The sequence below is a fragment of the Macrotis lagotis genome, chromosome 4, assembly GCF_037893015.1.
Source record: "Macrotis lagotis isolate mMagLag1 chromosome 4, bilby.v1.9.chrom.fasta, whole genome shotgun sequence".
NCBI lineage: Eukaryota > Metazoa > Chordata > Mammalia > Peramelemorphia > Peramelidae > Macrotis > Macrotis lagotis.
The window spans coordinates 222,573,807-222,591,127 of NC_133661.1; the positions used below are offsets into that span (position 1 = coordinate 222,573,807).

At 37.4% G+C, this 17,321-nt stretch overlaps 1 protein-coding gene across 1 annotated transcript in view; it reads left to right on the forward strand.

The window, feature by feature from the left end:
* SLC24A4 (solute carrier family 24 member 4) overlaps positions 1 to 17,321 on the forward strand; it is a 247,227-nt gene that overhangs the window by 211,846 nt on the left and 18,060 nt on the right. The window contains exon 14 of the mRNA XM_074236269.1: positions 10,987 to 11,153. Coding sequence (XP_074092370.1) covers positions 10,987 to 11,153 — 167 coding nt within the window. The remainder of the gene's footprint in view (positions 1 to 10,986; positions 11,154 to 17,321) is intronic.

The window sequence follows — 17,321 nt, forward strand, 5'->3', positions numbered from 1 at the left end:
TTAAAATACTTTTACCTTCATCTTCTTCAACCAAAAAAAATGAAAACTTTTGTTTCAGTGCTTAGGGCAATGCCTGGTGATGTTAGATGCTTAATAAATGTTTATTGATTGCTTTGACTAGATAATCTTCAAAGTTATTTTCAGCTCTAAAGCCTACAACCCTATGAGCCACCCTTCCTCCCTTTCAGATTTAACTGTATGCTTCTTGAAAGCAGGTCTATGATATATCTACCTTTGTATACTTTGTACATAGTAGGTTCTTGTAGCCAGTGTTTGTGTAATGGAATCGAATCAGCATGGAGAAAATTGAAGACTTCTGGAATTTTATTTTTTATATATTTTATATATTTATACATTTTATATATTTATATATGTACATATATTTTATTTTTATATACAGATTCTATTTTTTACCTCTATCCCTACCCCTCAACCAGTGTGGGTTACCTGATTTTTTTTTAAATCACTTGAGCAATTAGAGTTTTTTCATTCTCCAAAATTCAGTAAAGGGTTAGAGAATAAAATGCTTGCAAACACCCACATCTATTCTTTGAGCTTTGCTGATATTTGAATGGATGGTAGGACCAGAACAAGTATTAGGAGATAATTTAGCCTTTCTGATTGATTAATTTACATATTAAATTACCTACACTGAACCAATCAGAATTTTGCCCCCCACAAATCATTCTTTTTAGTAGAAATGTACTTGTTCCTTTGCTTTCAGACCTACCAGGTAAACTATACTTACATTGTTTCACGTCACAAGGTTCCTGCTGAAACAAAATGTTCCTATATTTGAAGTACAGATATTCAAGGACTCATGAGAATTTTATTTTTCTTTAAACCACTATTAGAGTGTTTTAAAGAGAAGAATTTCATTTGAAATCCAAAGGAGAGGTAAAATCTTAAATGGGCTTCTAAATTTAGAGCTGAAAGGGAATTTAATAGCCATCTAGACTACCTCCTGACTTTATAGATTAGGAAACTGACTTGTCTGAAATCATACTTTAAAACCCAGTATTCTTGACCCCAAAACTAAGTGTCCTATATACTGACTATACCAGTAAGTCCTATTTGTTTAGAGAATGCTAAACAAGCCATTGGAGAAAAATTAGGAAGTCTGATAATGGTGGGGAGGAATCCTAGACCTTTCATCTGTTCACTTGGTGACCTTGGATACATCACTTCACTTGCTCAGGCTTCGAGTTCTCCTTTTGCAAGGAGGCCACTTTGTAGGACTAAGTGTCATCTAAATGTGAGCTGATATTGCTAATCCAAGAGCATGGCAGAGACATGGTGAGGTTATGGTAGTACAGTGCCAACTCATGCCAAAGAGAAGGAAAAATAGCATTTACCACCTCCATGTTTTGCCCATATAATGCCAAAACAGCCACATGTTGGCAAGCATCTAGCTGGCACAATGAAGGTTTCACTCTTCATCTGGATGTTTTCTGTTAAGTATGCGCCAATTAGTCAGCACATATGGAAGGCTCACTCTACAGAACCTGTACTGGCACTGTAAGGGAGACTCAATTCAACAATTCAAAAAATTAAATCATTTGTGTCTGCTGTTTTGCAGGGCATGTGCTGGGTTCAGAGATGTAGAGATAACAAAATAATTCCTACCTTCAAAGAGCTTGCATAGTGTAGGGGGTTAGGGTAGGCTTAGAGCAGAAAGGAGAAACATAACATATATACAAATAAACAGGATGCCAATCATTCAACATGCATTTTTATTATTGTTCAGTCATGACCCTATTTGGGATTTTCTTAGCAAAGATACTGGTGTAGTTTGTCACTTCCTTCTCTAGTTCATTTCAGTCCCAGCCTTCAATTAAATTAATATTTATCAAACTTGTATGAATAAGGCATTGGTACTGTTGTGATTCTAAATGTATTCTAGAATACCATTTACTATTCTCTCAACCTCAATTTCCTTATCCGTAAAAAATGAGGGATGAATTTTTAAATCCTGAGTCCTTTCTCTGTAGGATAATTTTTATAACTCTTATGGTACTGTTCCCCTGATACAATAACATTCACCAATCCAGGAAAGACAAGCTAGATGACTCTAATTGAGCATGGTTAGCATGGAAACCAAACAATATTGTAAGCTTAATGGTAAAAGACCAAGGTTGGCCAGTCATATGTAATTTACCATATGAAAGTCCAATATACCAAAACCAATCTGAATTTAAATAGCAAAATGGTGAGTGGGCATGTATAATTTCTTTTGAAACTATAAGGTTCTTCACCTTACAAAAGATTTTACCACCATTAGGATTCTTTTTGGAAAAGAAGATTTTCTTTTGAGCATTTATGATAGATTGCAATTAATTATAGAATGCTCTAAAGTCTAAACAATGTATTCCAGTCAGTTAATAACAGCTCACTTCTTTATATGACTTTCCTCACAAAAACCATGAAAAATGTTATCCCATTTTACAAATGAAGAAATTGAATATCACAAAAGTAAAGTGATTTGCCTACAGATAGTGTTTGAGCTAGGATTCAGACCTAAATTTCTTGATTCTAAAGCTCTCTCTCCACTCAGCTTCAAGCATTTAGCAATGTTGTGCATAAATAGTAAGCTTACTATATATTTTCTTAAATATTTTGGAAAATGACTTAGACTATGACCCAAGGGATACATCTGGTCTGTAACCTATTTCTATAATGAGCCCATTGGACCATAGTTTGCCAGCCCCAGCTTAGGCAAATATCAATATCTTTTTACAAAAGGAGCAACTGAAGTGACTTCTGTAGTTGGTGGAAAATCAAGGGTAAGTCCAGGTTATACAGTACCAGAATAGTTTGTTGTTGAATTTTTGTATTCAGTAAGTTCTGGGATGGAAAGAATAAACAGCTTGTAATTTTTCAATAGATGAGAAATAGCCCCAGGCTTACATATTTTATTGACATGACCCATAGTCTGAAAGATAGTTGGACAAGGACCTGGAAGGTAGATTACTGCTAACAACCTAATAAAGAAAGTTCATTTCTCTAAGAGGGGTTGGAGAGAGAAGTATGCATACCTCTTCTTGAATCACTGGATCTCAGAGTTGGGAAGGAGCTTAGAGGTATTCTAAGCCAGCCTCTAATTTAGCAAGAATCCTTTCCCAAGATGACATTTCCACTGATAATCATCCAGTCAACCCTTGCAGGATTTCAGTGACTGAGAAACCACTAGCTCCTCAGAAAGTTTTCTTTTTTTAAAATAACTCATAACTCATTTACCAGAAACTCTTCATTATATGAAGCCTAAATTACCGCCCTCCCAATTTTCAACCATTGCTCCTAATTCTCTCTGGAGTCAAACAAAACAAGTCTAATCCCTTTTATTTTTCCTTCCTTGCTTTCTACCTTCCCTTGCCTCGTTCCCTCCTTCCTGTCTTCCCATTTTCTTTCTTACCTTTCTTCTTTCTTCCTACCTCTCCTTCCTTCTTTTTTCTCCTTTCTTCTCACCTTCCCTCTTTCCCTCCTTTCTCCTTTCTTCTCACCTTTCTACCTTCCCTCTTTCCTTCCTATTTCCCCTCAAATAAAATTTCTTTCCTTCCTACTTCCCTTCCTCTTTCCCATTCTCCTTCCCACTTTCCCTTCCTTCTTTCTTCCCTCCTTCCTTCTTGTCTTCATTCCTACTCTCTCCTTTTTCCCCCACCTTCTTTCCTTCTTACCTTCCCTCTCTCCCTCCTCTCCTTCTTATGCTCCTTCCTTCTACCCTTCTTTCTCCTTCCCTCCTTCCCTTTTACCCTTCCCCACTTGCTTCTTTCCCTTCTTTCTTCCTTTCCTCCTTTCCCTCCTTCTAAGTAAGGGACCTCAGAGTCCATACCTGAACAAGCATCCTCTCTACAGCATACTAAAAAAAAAAAAAGTCATTCAGCCTTTTCTTGAATATCTCTAACAATGGGTGGGGTGAAGTCCCTACCTTCCCAAATAGCCCACTTCACTTTAAGCTAATAGGAAAGGAAAGAGAGGAAGAAAGTCTGCCATAAAACTATTGTGATAATTACCTAAACTAAGGGATATGAGAGTATTGTATGAAGTGCTAAACAAACATGAGAGAGAAGTCAAGATAACCTGGCTCAAATTCTTACACTGCTATTCACTATCTGAGACCTAACTTTGGACCACAGTCCTTTATCTATAAAATTCAGAGACTAGACTTGATGGCATCTTAGTTTCCATTTCAGCTCTAAATCTGTGATCTAATTATTGCTTTAGGATAATAAGAAAAATCAATCCCAGAGTTAAAATACAGAGTTGTTTTGAGGAGGCAAAGTAGAGGTGGGTGGATGGTGCCTTGGCTTTGGTTTGTTTTGTTTATAAAAGGCAGGAGCATGAAGAATTGCACCTTCCTTAAAAATCAGTTTCCTAAAAATTCAAGTTGGGGAAAAATTGCCAGGGAGACAGAGTGTAAAAGACTTGGCTTGTCTGACTTTGCCTTAGCAGCAGCAGCAGCAACATTTCAGATTTGCCATCAGTGGTTGCTAATGCTCACGGGGTGTTTGAGAGCAGACTAAGAATTCAGAGAAGCCTAGAATGGAAAATAACAGGCTTCTTTGTGTTATACATAAAATCTGTCATGAACATTCTGTCATTTAATCCTCACAATAATCTTGTGACACTAGGCAGAGCCAGGATCATAAAATATAAAACCGAGGCAGGACTTCAGAGAAATGTGTATCTTGGGTTGCTTGGGTGGACTCTGTCTGATGGCACTCTGGGTCAAGTTGAGAATTAAACAGAAAAGAACTTATTCTTAAGTTTCTCAGATAGAAAAGAGATTTCATGCTATCCCAAATGATGCATATTCTGATCTAAAAATCAAAGAATTATGATGTGTTGGTATGGAAAGAGACCTTGAGAAAAGAAACACAAAGTCTCATCTAAAAGTGAACTTAAAATCACGGAACTATAGAATGATCAGGGTTAGAGCTGGTTTGTCTGTAGTATATCCCCACCCAATGCCATCACAAAGTCTTGTATACAGTAGATATTTAATAAATGTTTGTTAAATTGAATTATTACATCAAAAATTTTTTAGACTGAAATATAACATAGGCAAGCTCTGTACCTTACTATGCTATGGGGAATTTTAGGATATAGAATATAAATGGTGGAATATGGAATATTAGATTTGGGAGAGAACATTAAGACAAACCCCTATATTTTACAGAAGAGGAAATCAAGGCTGAGAGAGGAAAAGTATTTAGTGACAGGGCATGAATTGGAATATAGGTAACAAGTCTTAGTTCAATATTTTTTTCACTAATCCCACTCTGCATTGTTTAAGGATTTGCATGTCCAGAATTGAAATGATGAAAAGAGGAGAGATATATGTGATGATATAACAATTCCAGAAGAAGTAGTAGATGATACAAGATTATAATTCAAGTCAGCAAGTAGTTATTAGGTACCTATTTTGTGCAAGGGATTGGGCTGAGTAGGCCCTAAAACGAACTTGAAAACAATCCCCAAACTCAAGGAATTTATATTCTGAGTATATACAATACACAGATATGATATACATAGTATATATGATATACATAGATGTACAAATACAAGATATATTTAAAGTGATTTTTTTTTAAAGAGAAGAGGATAGCAGCCGTAAGTAGGGGAATCACTAGGAAAGGATCTCTGTAAGAGGTAGCACCTGAGATGAGCCTTGAAGTAATTCTGAGAATCAAGCCAGTACTGCCTTTGCAAAGGCAGCAAAGTAGAAGATAGCTAAAAATAGCAATTGGGCCAGTATGATTGGAATATGGAATCCATTTGACAGAAACAATATGAAATAAAATGGAGTTAGATATAGAAGAACTTTAAATTCCAAACAGAAGAAATTATATTTTTTTCTAATAGAAACAATTACAAGAACATAGCAAGATCAGACCTGAGTTCAAATTCAGCCTCACTATTTACTTTTTACTAGCTGTGTGACCCTGGATTCATCACTGAACCCTGTTAATTTCTCATCTATAATTTCCTCATGTATAAAATGAGGCAGAGAATGAAATGCCAAACCACTCCATTGTCTTGCCAGGAAAACTCCAAAGGGGGTCATAAAATGTTGGACATGAATGAAACAATTGAATAACAAATGGCAAGGTCAAAATTATATTACACCTACTTATTTGGAAACTATGTGAAAGAGAGCTTAAAGAAGAAACAAAGAAGAGGCAGGAAAACCAATCAGAAAGTTATTAAAATGAGGGATAGCTAGGTAGCACAATGGATAGAGCACTGGCCCTGGAGTCAGGAGGAGCTGAGTTCAAATCTGCCCTCAGAAACTTCATAATTATCTAGCTGCGTGACCTTGGATAAATCACTTAACCCAATTGCTTTGCAAAAGGGAGAGAGAATTATTAAAATGACCATGTGAGAAGTGATGAGTGTGTAATACAAGTGAGGGACAGAAGTAAGAGTTGATGTGGAGATAGAGTTATCAAGTTGTGACAACTGATTGGATGTACAGGAGTTAAGCAACTTTGAATAATCAAGGAAAATATTAAGTTTACAAAACGGGGTGGCTGGAGAGATGACAATGCCCTCTCCATAATAGGAAGGTTGGGTAGGGTGAGGTGAGGAAGAAAGATGAGTTCTGTTTTGAAGAGGGATAATTGAACTAGAGATGGAAATGCCAAACCACTCCAATATCTTTACCAAGAAAATTCCAAATGAGATCACAACTGAAATGACACAATATTAATAAGAGGGTATTAATATATTGATTATTATATTGTTTTTTGTATTTCATAAAATAACGTGTATTTTATTATGAATATAAATTAAAGCCATAGGCAAAAGAGTAAGGTAACAAGAAAATTTATCAACAAAACTTTAGAAGTGGTATAGGTTAGCATCCTGCCCCATCTAATATAGAACAGAATATATAAAAGACCGAAAGTCATGAGATGTGAATTATGACCTTAGGCAAATGACTTCTCATCTCTAAGCCTGTTTTCTCATCTTTAAAAATGGGAGGAAAAGTGACATTAGATTAAATGATCTCCAAGGCCTCCTCCTCCAGCTCTCTGATTTTAGGAGGCTCTGGTGTCTTCTGAATCTAATGATCACAAAATGATTCCTATGTGCAGTAATTCAACCATTTCCCTAATTGGAGGGTTTAATTAGTTATTGGTCCAAATTAATTCAGTTAAAATTTTTAAATGGCAACTACATCTGTTGCTAATTTTCCCCCTCCAATATGATTAGCCATCTGCCTCATGACAGCTCATCTAGAAACATTTTTCACATAATTAAATTGTCGTTTTTTCCACTTGAAAAAAAAACCCTCTATTTGCTCAACAAAAGGAGCAGCCACGTAAGGTGTAGGAACTCTTATGTCTCCATTGCTTATTTTCAGATATCAGTCAGTTAATTAGCAATAAGTTTTATCCAATGCCTCCCCTGTGGCCTTGTCCTGTATTAGATGCTGTAGAAGATCAAAAAAGAATAGCATGGCCCTTGTCTGCAAGGGGATTACAATCTAGCTGGACAGACAAGAAATGCTTACTTGTGTGAAGGACTAAGTAAATAAGTGTGGAGGATAATGAAACACTAGGAGTGCAAGGGATCCTTGCTCCATCCAATTTTTTGTTGTTGTTTTTGTAAGGCAATGGGGTTAAGTGGCTTGCCCAAGATCACACAGCTAAGTAATTATTAAGTGCCTGAAGCTGGATTTGAGCTCAGGTACTCCTGACTCCAGGGCTGGTGCTCTATCCACTGCATCACCTAGCTGATGCTATCCAGTATTTTTTACAGGTAATAAGTAAGCCCTGACTCAGCAGTTTTTATGGATTCATAGAATTTTTCCTTAAAATAAAAAAGGAGACTTGACCCAGGTTCTCTGTGCATTATAATTCCCACATTTAATGGCATTTGCCTTTCTAATTGACTGATTTTGTAGTTAAATCAATGTTCAAAATAAGAAAGGAAAAAAATCCATGTACAGAATTTACATTAAGGTTTGCAAAGCATTTTTACATATGCTGACAAATTTTTCTTCTCACAACTCCCCTGTGAGGTAAGATACTGTTATTATTTCCATTTTACATATGAGGAAACGGTGGCACAGAGAGGTTAAGTGACTTACCCAGGTTCCCATAGCCCGTCAATACCTGAGATAAGATTCAAACTCAATCTTCCTATCTCCCAGCCCCATACCCTGTCTCCACTGTGACTCTGCAGCTGGGTGGCCAAGCTAGGTGGCACTGTTCCTGAAGTTTAGTAGACCTAAGTTCACATAGACCTCCTAGTTCTTTCTGGTTGTTCAGGCATTTTCAGTTGTGTCTGATTCTTCTGATCCCATTTGGGGGTTTCTTGGAAGATACTGGAATAGTTTGCCATTTCCTCCTTCATCTTATTTTCAGATAAGGAAACTGAGCCAAAGAGTTAAGTGACTTGCCCAAGGTCACACTGCTAGTAAGAGTCTGAGGCCAGATTAAAATTTAGGAAGAGCCTTCCTGATTCTGGACCCAGCACCCTGTCCTCTGTACCACCTCCATTTGGATAGGAAGAGAAACATCTCTGACATCTGTCAATGATGCTTTTCCTGTTTCTCAATCTTTCTAGGGGCTTTCTGGGGCAATGATTGGAAATTGGAAATAATATCTATTAAACTCTGCAAAAATTTTGAGCTTTGTAACTCTGAGAGCAGAGTAAGAAAAGAAGGGAGAGGGGAAAATATGACCCTTCTTCTCTGATGGCTAGCTAAACTCTAAGAATTTTTTCCTAGAACTGAGGAGCTTATCCCTCACCCCACTAGCCATTAGTTTATAGCAAGTCTCATGGCAAAGCAAAGTATAAAGAAAAATGTCATTTTTCTCATGGCCTAAATTTCTGATTTAACTTAAATTAACTCTTACCTCTCCAAAACAGGCTAATATTTACCCAGAACTCATTTCTTACTCCATCATCATCTCCAAATTGCAGTTGTTGAATTCTTCTTTGAAAACTCTGCTCAAATATCATCTATTACAACAAGCCTTGAATGCTCCAAATGGTGGTTAATAACTATTTCTTCAGCTATCATATACACTTCTCATGTAATAGTTTTTATTCTAATTATTTGTGAATACTAGTCTGTCTCATACTAGTCTGTAGGCTCTTGGAGGGAAAGGATCATGTCCTGTCTACACTATCACCTGCACATTAATAATATGTGCTTTCTTGGTGTAGATTAAATGTGCTAAACATTGGGAAAGATACAAAGCTAATATAATACATGGTTCCTGCCCTCATGGTGCTTACAGTGTAATACATATTACTGTCACGTCTGCTCATATTGAGCACAGTGTATTTCTCATAGCATATGTTTAATGGGATTCTTGAATATATAAAAGTGTTACATTACTCATTGTAATGTAATTGGAATAGGTAAGACTAGATATAAATTAGACGTTATTGATTAGAATATAATTTTGATATAGAAAAGAGATAGTAAAGGGATTTATATGACTTAGAATAATTAGGGAAGGCATCAAACAAGTAAGACTTGAAGTTAACAATCAAGAATAGGTAGGAGTGTTTCAGCTAGGTGGTACAGTGGATAGAACACCAGTTCTGGAGTCAGGAAGATAGGCGTTTAAATCTAGTCTTAGGGGGAAAAAAGAAGAAGAGGAGATAGAATTTGATTCAGAAAAATTAATGAAGTCAAGATTATGGAGCAAGGTGATCATGGTGAGTGGCAAGGTCTCTTAAGAACAGAGGAATCAAATCCTCTTAGGCTAGAGTGGGTGATAAAGTTGGCAAAGTAGGGTAAGGCCAGATTTTAGGGCGTTGGAGAAGCCAAGCCTGATAATCCATGTAGGCAGTCTCATTTTAAAACCACCCTCAGAATAGCTGATATAACTTGGTATGGAAATCACATTTGTTATATCCTGTGTTTCTTAGAAACTCATGATGAATTAGCTTAAATAGAAGAAGCATGGACTTGGAAACCAGGGTTTTTGAGCGCAAGTGCCAGCCTTTCCAACTAGGTGACTATAAGTAACCTTGGATGAAGAATCAGATCATCATTTTCCTTATAGTAACAGCAGTAGGTTGGACCAAATAATTTTGAATAACTCTGCCAATTTGGAGTCTTTCTCAGACTTTGTTTCTTCATGGAGGCTTTATTTGGAGTGATAAAAGGGATAAATGTTGCCATAAAAAAAAAGCACTGAATTTGGAGAGGGAGAACCTGGGTTCAGATCCTGCTACGTACTATCTTCCTGACTGTGAATGGGTCATTTAGCTTTTCAAGGTTTCAATTTCCTTGTTTATACAATGAAATAGAAAAGAAGAGGTTGGAGCAGGGAAAAGTCACCTATAATCCCTAAATTTCTATTTTAATATTTTGACAACTGGTTTTCGATATCATTGGTTTGCTTTATAATCCTATACATTTTATTTTGTGCATTTTAAAATATTATTCTGAAAAGAAAACCATGCTTAGACTGCCATAAGGTCCATAACCTGAAAAAGGCTAAAAAGAAAAAATATTTAAAGTCCTTTCCAACTCAATACTTTGTAAAATTTCAGGAGATAGGGAGATAGAATGTAGGACTATTTAGGTCATTATTTTTTTTTTAATTTAAAGGTGTTAAAAGGTAAAGGACTACATGAATATGTTTTTGAGTGGACTTTTTTAATAGCCTTTCCAAGGTCAGAAGTCTTAGCACAAACACACATTGACTCTCAGTCATTACCTTCAAGAATTCAGTTCTTTATTACATCAATATGAACATTTTGAAGAAAGACACTGCCCTGAGTTCATGTTCTGGGAAGCAGAGGCAAGTAAAATGAGAAAAAGTCAGCATGAGGTTATGGAACAAATAATGTGGCTCTGCTGACCTTGGGGGAGAACCTGCTCCACTTTGGACCTCAGACCTATCATCTGTAACATGAGTTAAAAATCAGTGAGCTGCAAGGTTTCTTCTAAACCCTCAAATTCTCAGCTCCTTTCTTGCCCTCATTTAAGTTAAATTATTTCTATCTCTACAGAGGGACACATGGACCGAGCAAAGTGGATCTTCACCTGGCCCCTGATATTCCTACTGTTTATCACCATTCCAAATTGCAGCAAGCCACGCTGGGAGAAATTCTTCATGGTCACCTTCATTTTCTCCACTCTTTGGATTGCTGTGTTTTCTTATTTAATGGTGTGGCTGGTAAGTGATGACTTGTTGTTCACTTTTTTCAATCATGTTCAACTCTCTTTGATCCAAAGTGAGTATTCTTGGCAAAGATATACTGGAGTGGTTTGCCATTTCCTTCTCCAGCTCATTTTACAAATGAGAAAACTAAGGTAAACAGAGTTAAGTGACTTGCCTAGGGCCACACAACTAGTAAGTACCTGAGGCAAGATTTGAACTGAAAGAGATGAGTCTTCCTCGCTCTAGGCCAACATTCTATCCACTGTGCCACCTAGCTACCCCCTAAATACCTCCAGTGATGGAGAATTAACATCCTTTCATTTTTTGAACAGTGCCAATTGGTAGTCATTTTTCCTTTATTTTGACCTGAAATCTGCCTCCCTGAAACTTTCACTCATCTTTAAAACAAATGGTTCAACTAGAAAGAGATATAACTAGCAATTTTTGTGCCCAGAATAAACAATACAAAACAAACTCTTGGCAGGAGAAGAGAGGGCACGAGGCAATGAAGTCCCTAGAATACCCACAACACCTATGGAGGAGGCTGTTTTGAGGAGGAAGCAGGAGAAGATTGGGCCAAGGAAAAATTCACCAAGAATTTGTCTAGAAGACACTTTCTAATAGCTTCCTATTCTACTCAATTATTCTTGCTCACCAGGTGTCAAACTCAACTATTTCTATGCTATTAAATTACTAGAAGCCCAATGAGGATTCCCTATATTTATTCACCCTGTGCCAAAGCCCTGATCCTTCTGTCCCAGTTATAGTTCTAGAACTGGTTGATCTCTTAAGTTCTTTTTCAAATCTAAATTCTTTAAGTGCATGATTGAATCATAGGATCATTGACTTAGACTAGAAAGGGCCTTCAAGGTCATCCAATCAAATCTTTTATATTATAGCTGAGGAAATTGAGGCCCCAAGAGTTTGTAATTTGTTCAAAATCATATGAATAGTAAGTAGCCAGTGGCAGAGCTAGAATTCCAACATGAGTCTCCTGTTTTCAAATCCATGGTCACTCCCAATGCATTGTTTTCTTGGGCTAAAGGGAAGATGCTATTATTGACTTGGCTGTGGCAGACCCAAAGGGGTCAGTTGAAAATATTAGAGAGTATGGACTAATCAATGAATGAGGCAGTGCTGGGGGGAGGGGGGGAGGCACTATCATTTCCTAAATTCTGTCCTTTGGTGGAACTGAAGCAGGTAGGGGTAAGTCCTATTTCATTGAAGGAAAGCTAGATAATATGAACTAAGAGCCAGCATCAAGAAAATCGAGACATGGAGAAAGCCATTGCAATAGGAATCAGAGAAAGTAGTCATGGTTTCTAGATACTAAGACTCAAGAAAAGGGATCAAGCATGGGACATTTTAGGACTATGGTTCTAGTAAAGTTATCAGCCAGTATTCTCCAATGTTTCTTCCGTCTTCGAGCTGTTCTTATGTTTAATTACCACCTTCTAGTGACACCTCCAAAATAGTCATCTTCATCCACCCCCACCCCCCAGTATTGACCTAGACCTGGGCCAAAATTGTCTTGTCTCCCTTTCAGAGCCCCTGATTTCCGCCCTCCTGGCCTTTACCATTCTTGAAATGTTCCAATCAGCACCCAAGCCAGGCTTATGAAAATCCCTTGGATCTCCATATCATCTCTCTTCACTTCCTTGCTCCCCTCTCATACCATTCCAGAACTTACAGACTAGTGATCTCAGTTAGGTCATAAGAAATTAAACAAACTGATTAAACTAATTAAATTCACCAAACATATGGCAAACGGTTTCTACCATAGTTCCCTTCCTAGGTACAGTTGTTGTCATTATTCTTTAGTCAGCCAGGCTTGTCCAACTCTTCATGACCCCATGGACCATAGCATGGCAGGCCCTTCTATCCTTTACCATCTCCCAGAGTCTGTCCAAGTTCATGTTCATTGTTTCCATTCTATCCATCTTTTCTCTGCCATCCCCTTTTCTAATTACCCTCAATCTTTCCCAACATCAGAGCCTTTTCCAATGAATTCTGTCTTCTCATTGTATGACCAAAGTAATTGAACTTCAGCTTCAGTAGTCGACCTTCCAGTGAATAGTCTGAATTGATTTTTTTAAGCATTGATCATTTTGATCTCCTTGCTGTCCTAGGTATTTTCAAAAGTCTTCTCCAGCACCACAATTTGAAAATGTTGATTCTATAACACTCAACTTTCCTTATAGTCCAATTCTTACATCTGTACATGGCTACCAGAGGGGAAAAAAACAAACCATGTCTTTGACTAGGTACTGAGAAATATACAAAAATGAATGAGTCGCTATCCTCTTGAACCTTATTATAGTCTAGTGAAAAATAAGAATTGAACTATAGATAACCAGAGCATGAAAAGTATATAATTAAAGTTCGAAGTAGTAGGATAGATATGAGGGGGAAGTAATTATTTCCTACTCTTAATTCTACCAAAATTTGCTTTTCTTCTTGTTGTTGTTTGGTACATGAACACAATAAATATATTTAGATTTATAATTCACAGATGTCTAGTAGATCCACCTTTTCAATTTCTCCAACCCACCCATAGCTTGGGCTGTTCAAACCTTGAACTCCTTACCAATACTTGACCCAGGGTCAGGTCTATCAAGCTCTCCACTCGAAACTCTATAACACACAGGCCATTGGCTGATCCTGATGGAAGAGCAAAAACGCTCAACCACTTAGATCCCTTAGGTTTTATGACCAGAATCCTTTAGAAAGACCTTGTAGAATCATAATAGAGATAGAAAAGACCTTCAAGATCATCTTCTCTTGTAAATTGTTTTTTTACTAGTAAAGGTTATAAGGTAAGAAAAACCTCTCACATGAACTCTGGATTCTGAGTGTCAGTTAAACTTTTTGCAAGTTTATTTTATTGCAACACCAAACTCCCTTCACTTATGTTATCTTTGCAGTGTTATCCTCTAGACATGGTTGTCCTCTCAAAAACAGAAGGAGCATTGATTAATCTTTTCATGCTATTATGCCCATTGTCCAACTTTAACTCATCCTAACTTTAATCAAAGCAGTCCAGGGAAGGGTAGAATAAATTTATTAGTGTTTTCTCAGGATAAAACATTTAAAGTTAGCTAACATTTATATAATATTTTTGCAAAGGCCTTTAGATGTATTTTTATCCTCATTATCCTCTGAAGTAAGCACTCTTGTTATCATTATTTTACAGATAAGGAAACTGAGGCAGGCAGAAGTTAATTGACATAATCAGAATCTCATATCTAGGAACTATCTGAGGCTGAATTTGAACTGAGGTCTACCTTAGAACATCCATTGCACAACCACTTTAGCCAAAGAATTCTGCAATGTACCACTCTTCCCAGATTGACAGTCATAAATTCCCCCATTTCCCCTTCCCCAATCCTGTCCATGAAAGATAGTCCTTATCTTTCTTAGTATATCAACACAACCTACCTTTGACATCTCCCCAGAGCCCTCCTTTTTCTGTTTTCTGCAGATTGTGGCTACTCTTCAGCACCCTAGGAGCAGATCCACATCCCCATCCTCTAACCCATCCCATCCCTTACTAGTGTTCACAAGCCAGAGATTATTTCTCATTTATGGACAAAATAAGTCTGACAATGGGTGCCTATCATTTTTCCTTTGTGTGATCTTAAATTCCCAGGAATCTCAAGGATGGTGATAAGAGTTTGGGCTTATCCAAATAGGGAATCATTCTGAAGCAAGCTAGATTTTGCTTTTTTCCTCCTGTCTACCTTTCTCAATCCATCTACATTATGGTCACCCCTTGGTTACCATAACATTCATAGTAAAGACTGCTTCTTCATCTAATCTGATAACAGGGCCAATCTCTATAGATTTCCGAATTCAAGTGAGGACAAAGGAAACAGAGGATAAGCCAACATCTAAAATGCCAAGTTAATCATATAAACCACTGTCAAAAGTATTTTGACTGCCTGTGTTAATGCCACATATAACAGTGGCACTTTTCTGACTGCATGTTAGAGTCTCATCTTATTTTTATTTAAAGATGTATAAATATTTCATTCAATTTATATTCCTTCTGCGTAAATTGGCTCTTACGCAAGCATCCTCCCCAAAAGACATTACAAGAAAAGAAAAATTCATTTGATGAAGCTGCTATAGAAATGTTTGAATGTGAGGATTAGAAAAATAAAACTAATGAAATCATGAATGGCACCTCTCTCAGATTTTTTCTAAGAATAAATTACTGTTCAACCAGTTTGCATAACTAGATATACAGAAGGGTACATTCAGTTTTTCATTAAATTTGAACAATGATATTTAATAACATTTGAAATCCCAAAGGCCAGGGATTAACTACCTCACAATCTAGTTTAAAACAGTAATGGTAAATGATTTTGCTCAGAGAGAAAGAAGTGGGAGTTTTAATATTCATGGTAGTTGCCACATAAATAAGAGTACATTTGCCATAAAGACTCCCTACTTTTGTTCCACTTACTTTTTGGCACTTTACACCCACACTCTGAGCAAAATTCCATCCATCCATCTGCATGCCACAATAATGATATTAATAGTTGTACCTCCTAGTACCTTATATTTGCATAGGACTTAAGACTTTCCAAAGAACTCTAACCTTCATTATTTCCCATGACCCTCACAACCATACTGGGAAGCAAGCAAGGATAGGTTATTGGTTCCATTAGAGAGAAAAACTAGAAATCTAGGGATGCTATGTGAGTTATTAGCTGTTAAATTTAGGAAAGTGACCCAAAAAAGGTGCTATATGGCTCTCAGTATAACAGCTCACTAAGACTGTAACCTAGAGAAGGTGCTAGGTATAGTGGACAGAGTTCTGGAGATAAAGTTGAGTTTTTTGTTTATTTTTGCAAGGTAGTGAGATTAAGTGGCTTGCCCAAGGTCACACAGCTAGGTAATTAATGATTAAGTGTCTGAGTCCAGATTTGAACTGAGGTCCTCCTGACTCCAGGGCCATACTCTATCCATAGTGTTACTTAGCTGCCCAGAGTTAGGAAGATCTGAGTTCATATCCTGTCTTAAACACATACTAGTTGAATGACTCTGGACAAGGCACTTAACCCTGTTTATCTCAGTTTTCTCAGCTGCAAAATGGGCATAATACTACCACTTACCTCCCAGGCTTGGGCTATGGATCAAATGAAATAATATTTGTAAAGGAGTCAGAATATTGTAGACATTTCATAAATCCTTGTTTCCTTGCTGCCTTCCTTCTATCAGGGCTTCATCTTGTAGACCCTCCATGCCTTCCCAGCCTTTGCAATCCTTATCTGCATCTCCCCAACATTCCTCTGTAGAGGATCTACCCAGGGCCCTGGAGGCCTTCCATCATCTGTCTCCTGCTCTGACCTCAAGTCATATTAACTATTGGAACTTCAAAGAAAGTCAAATGCACCACAACCTTGCCCATAAGGACCCTACACTATCAAAATGCTCTTGGCTTCTAGTGTTTTATTCAATATCTGGCTCATAGTAGGAGCTTAATAAATGCTTACTGGCTTAGCTTGAGAAAATAAGCAATCACCTAAATACAGACAAGTTATTAATTGGAAATAATCTCCAAGTGTTTCTTTACCCTAAGGTTAAAGTGGACCAGAAAAGATATCTCCTTCTTGCAAAAGTTGGCACTTCAAAGTAAAGACTGACAGATTGCTTTCCGTGGGGGGGGGGGGGGGGGGAGTAAGATGGGGGAAAATTGTAAAACTCAAATAATATCTTTAATAAAAATTAATAAAAAAAAGTTGGCACTTCAGCTGAGACTTGAAGGAAGCCAGACAAGCTAGGAGATGTGGAGAGAGAGAGAGAGAGAGACAGAGAGACAGAGAGACAGAGAGAGACAGAGAAAGACAGAGAGAGACGGAGAGAGACAGAGAGAGAGAGAGAGACAGAGAGACAGAGAGAGAGAGAGAGAGAGAGAGGAGAGACACACAGAGAGACAGAGAGAGAAAGAAAGACAGAGATACAGAGTGAGTTTCATGCATAGGGGACAGCCAGTGTTGTGTTGTGTGTGAGCAGCATCAAGGAGTCCATGTGTCCCTGGATTGTAAAATATGTGGTGAGATGGTGGAGAAAGACTTGAAAGATAATGCGGGACCAGTTTAGGAAGAGCATCCTCGAGGCATTAGAGAGCTGCTAGAGGAGCCATATGGCCAGACCTGTGCTTTAGGAAAACCAACT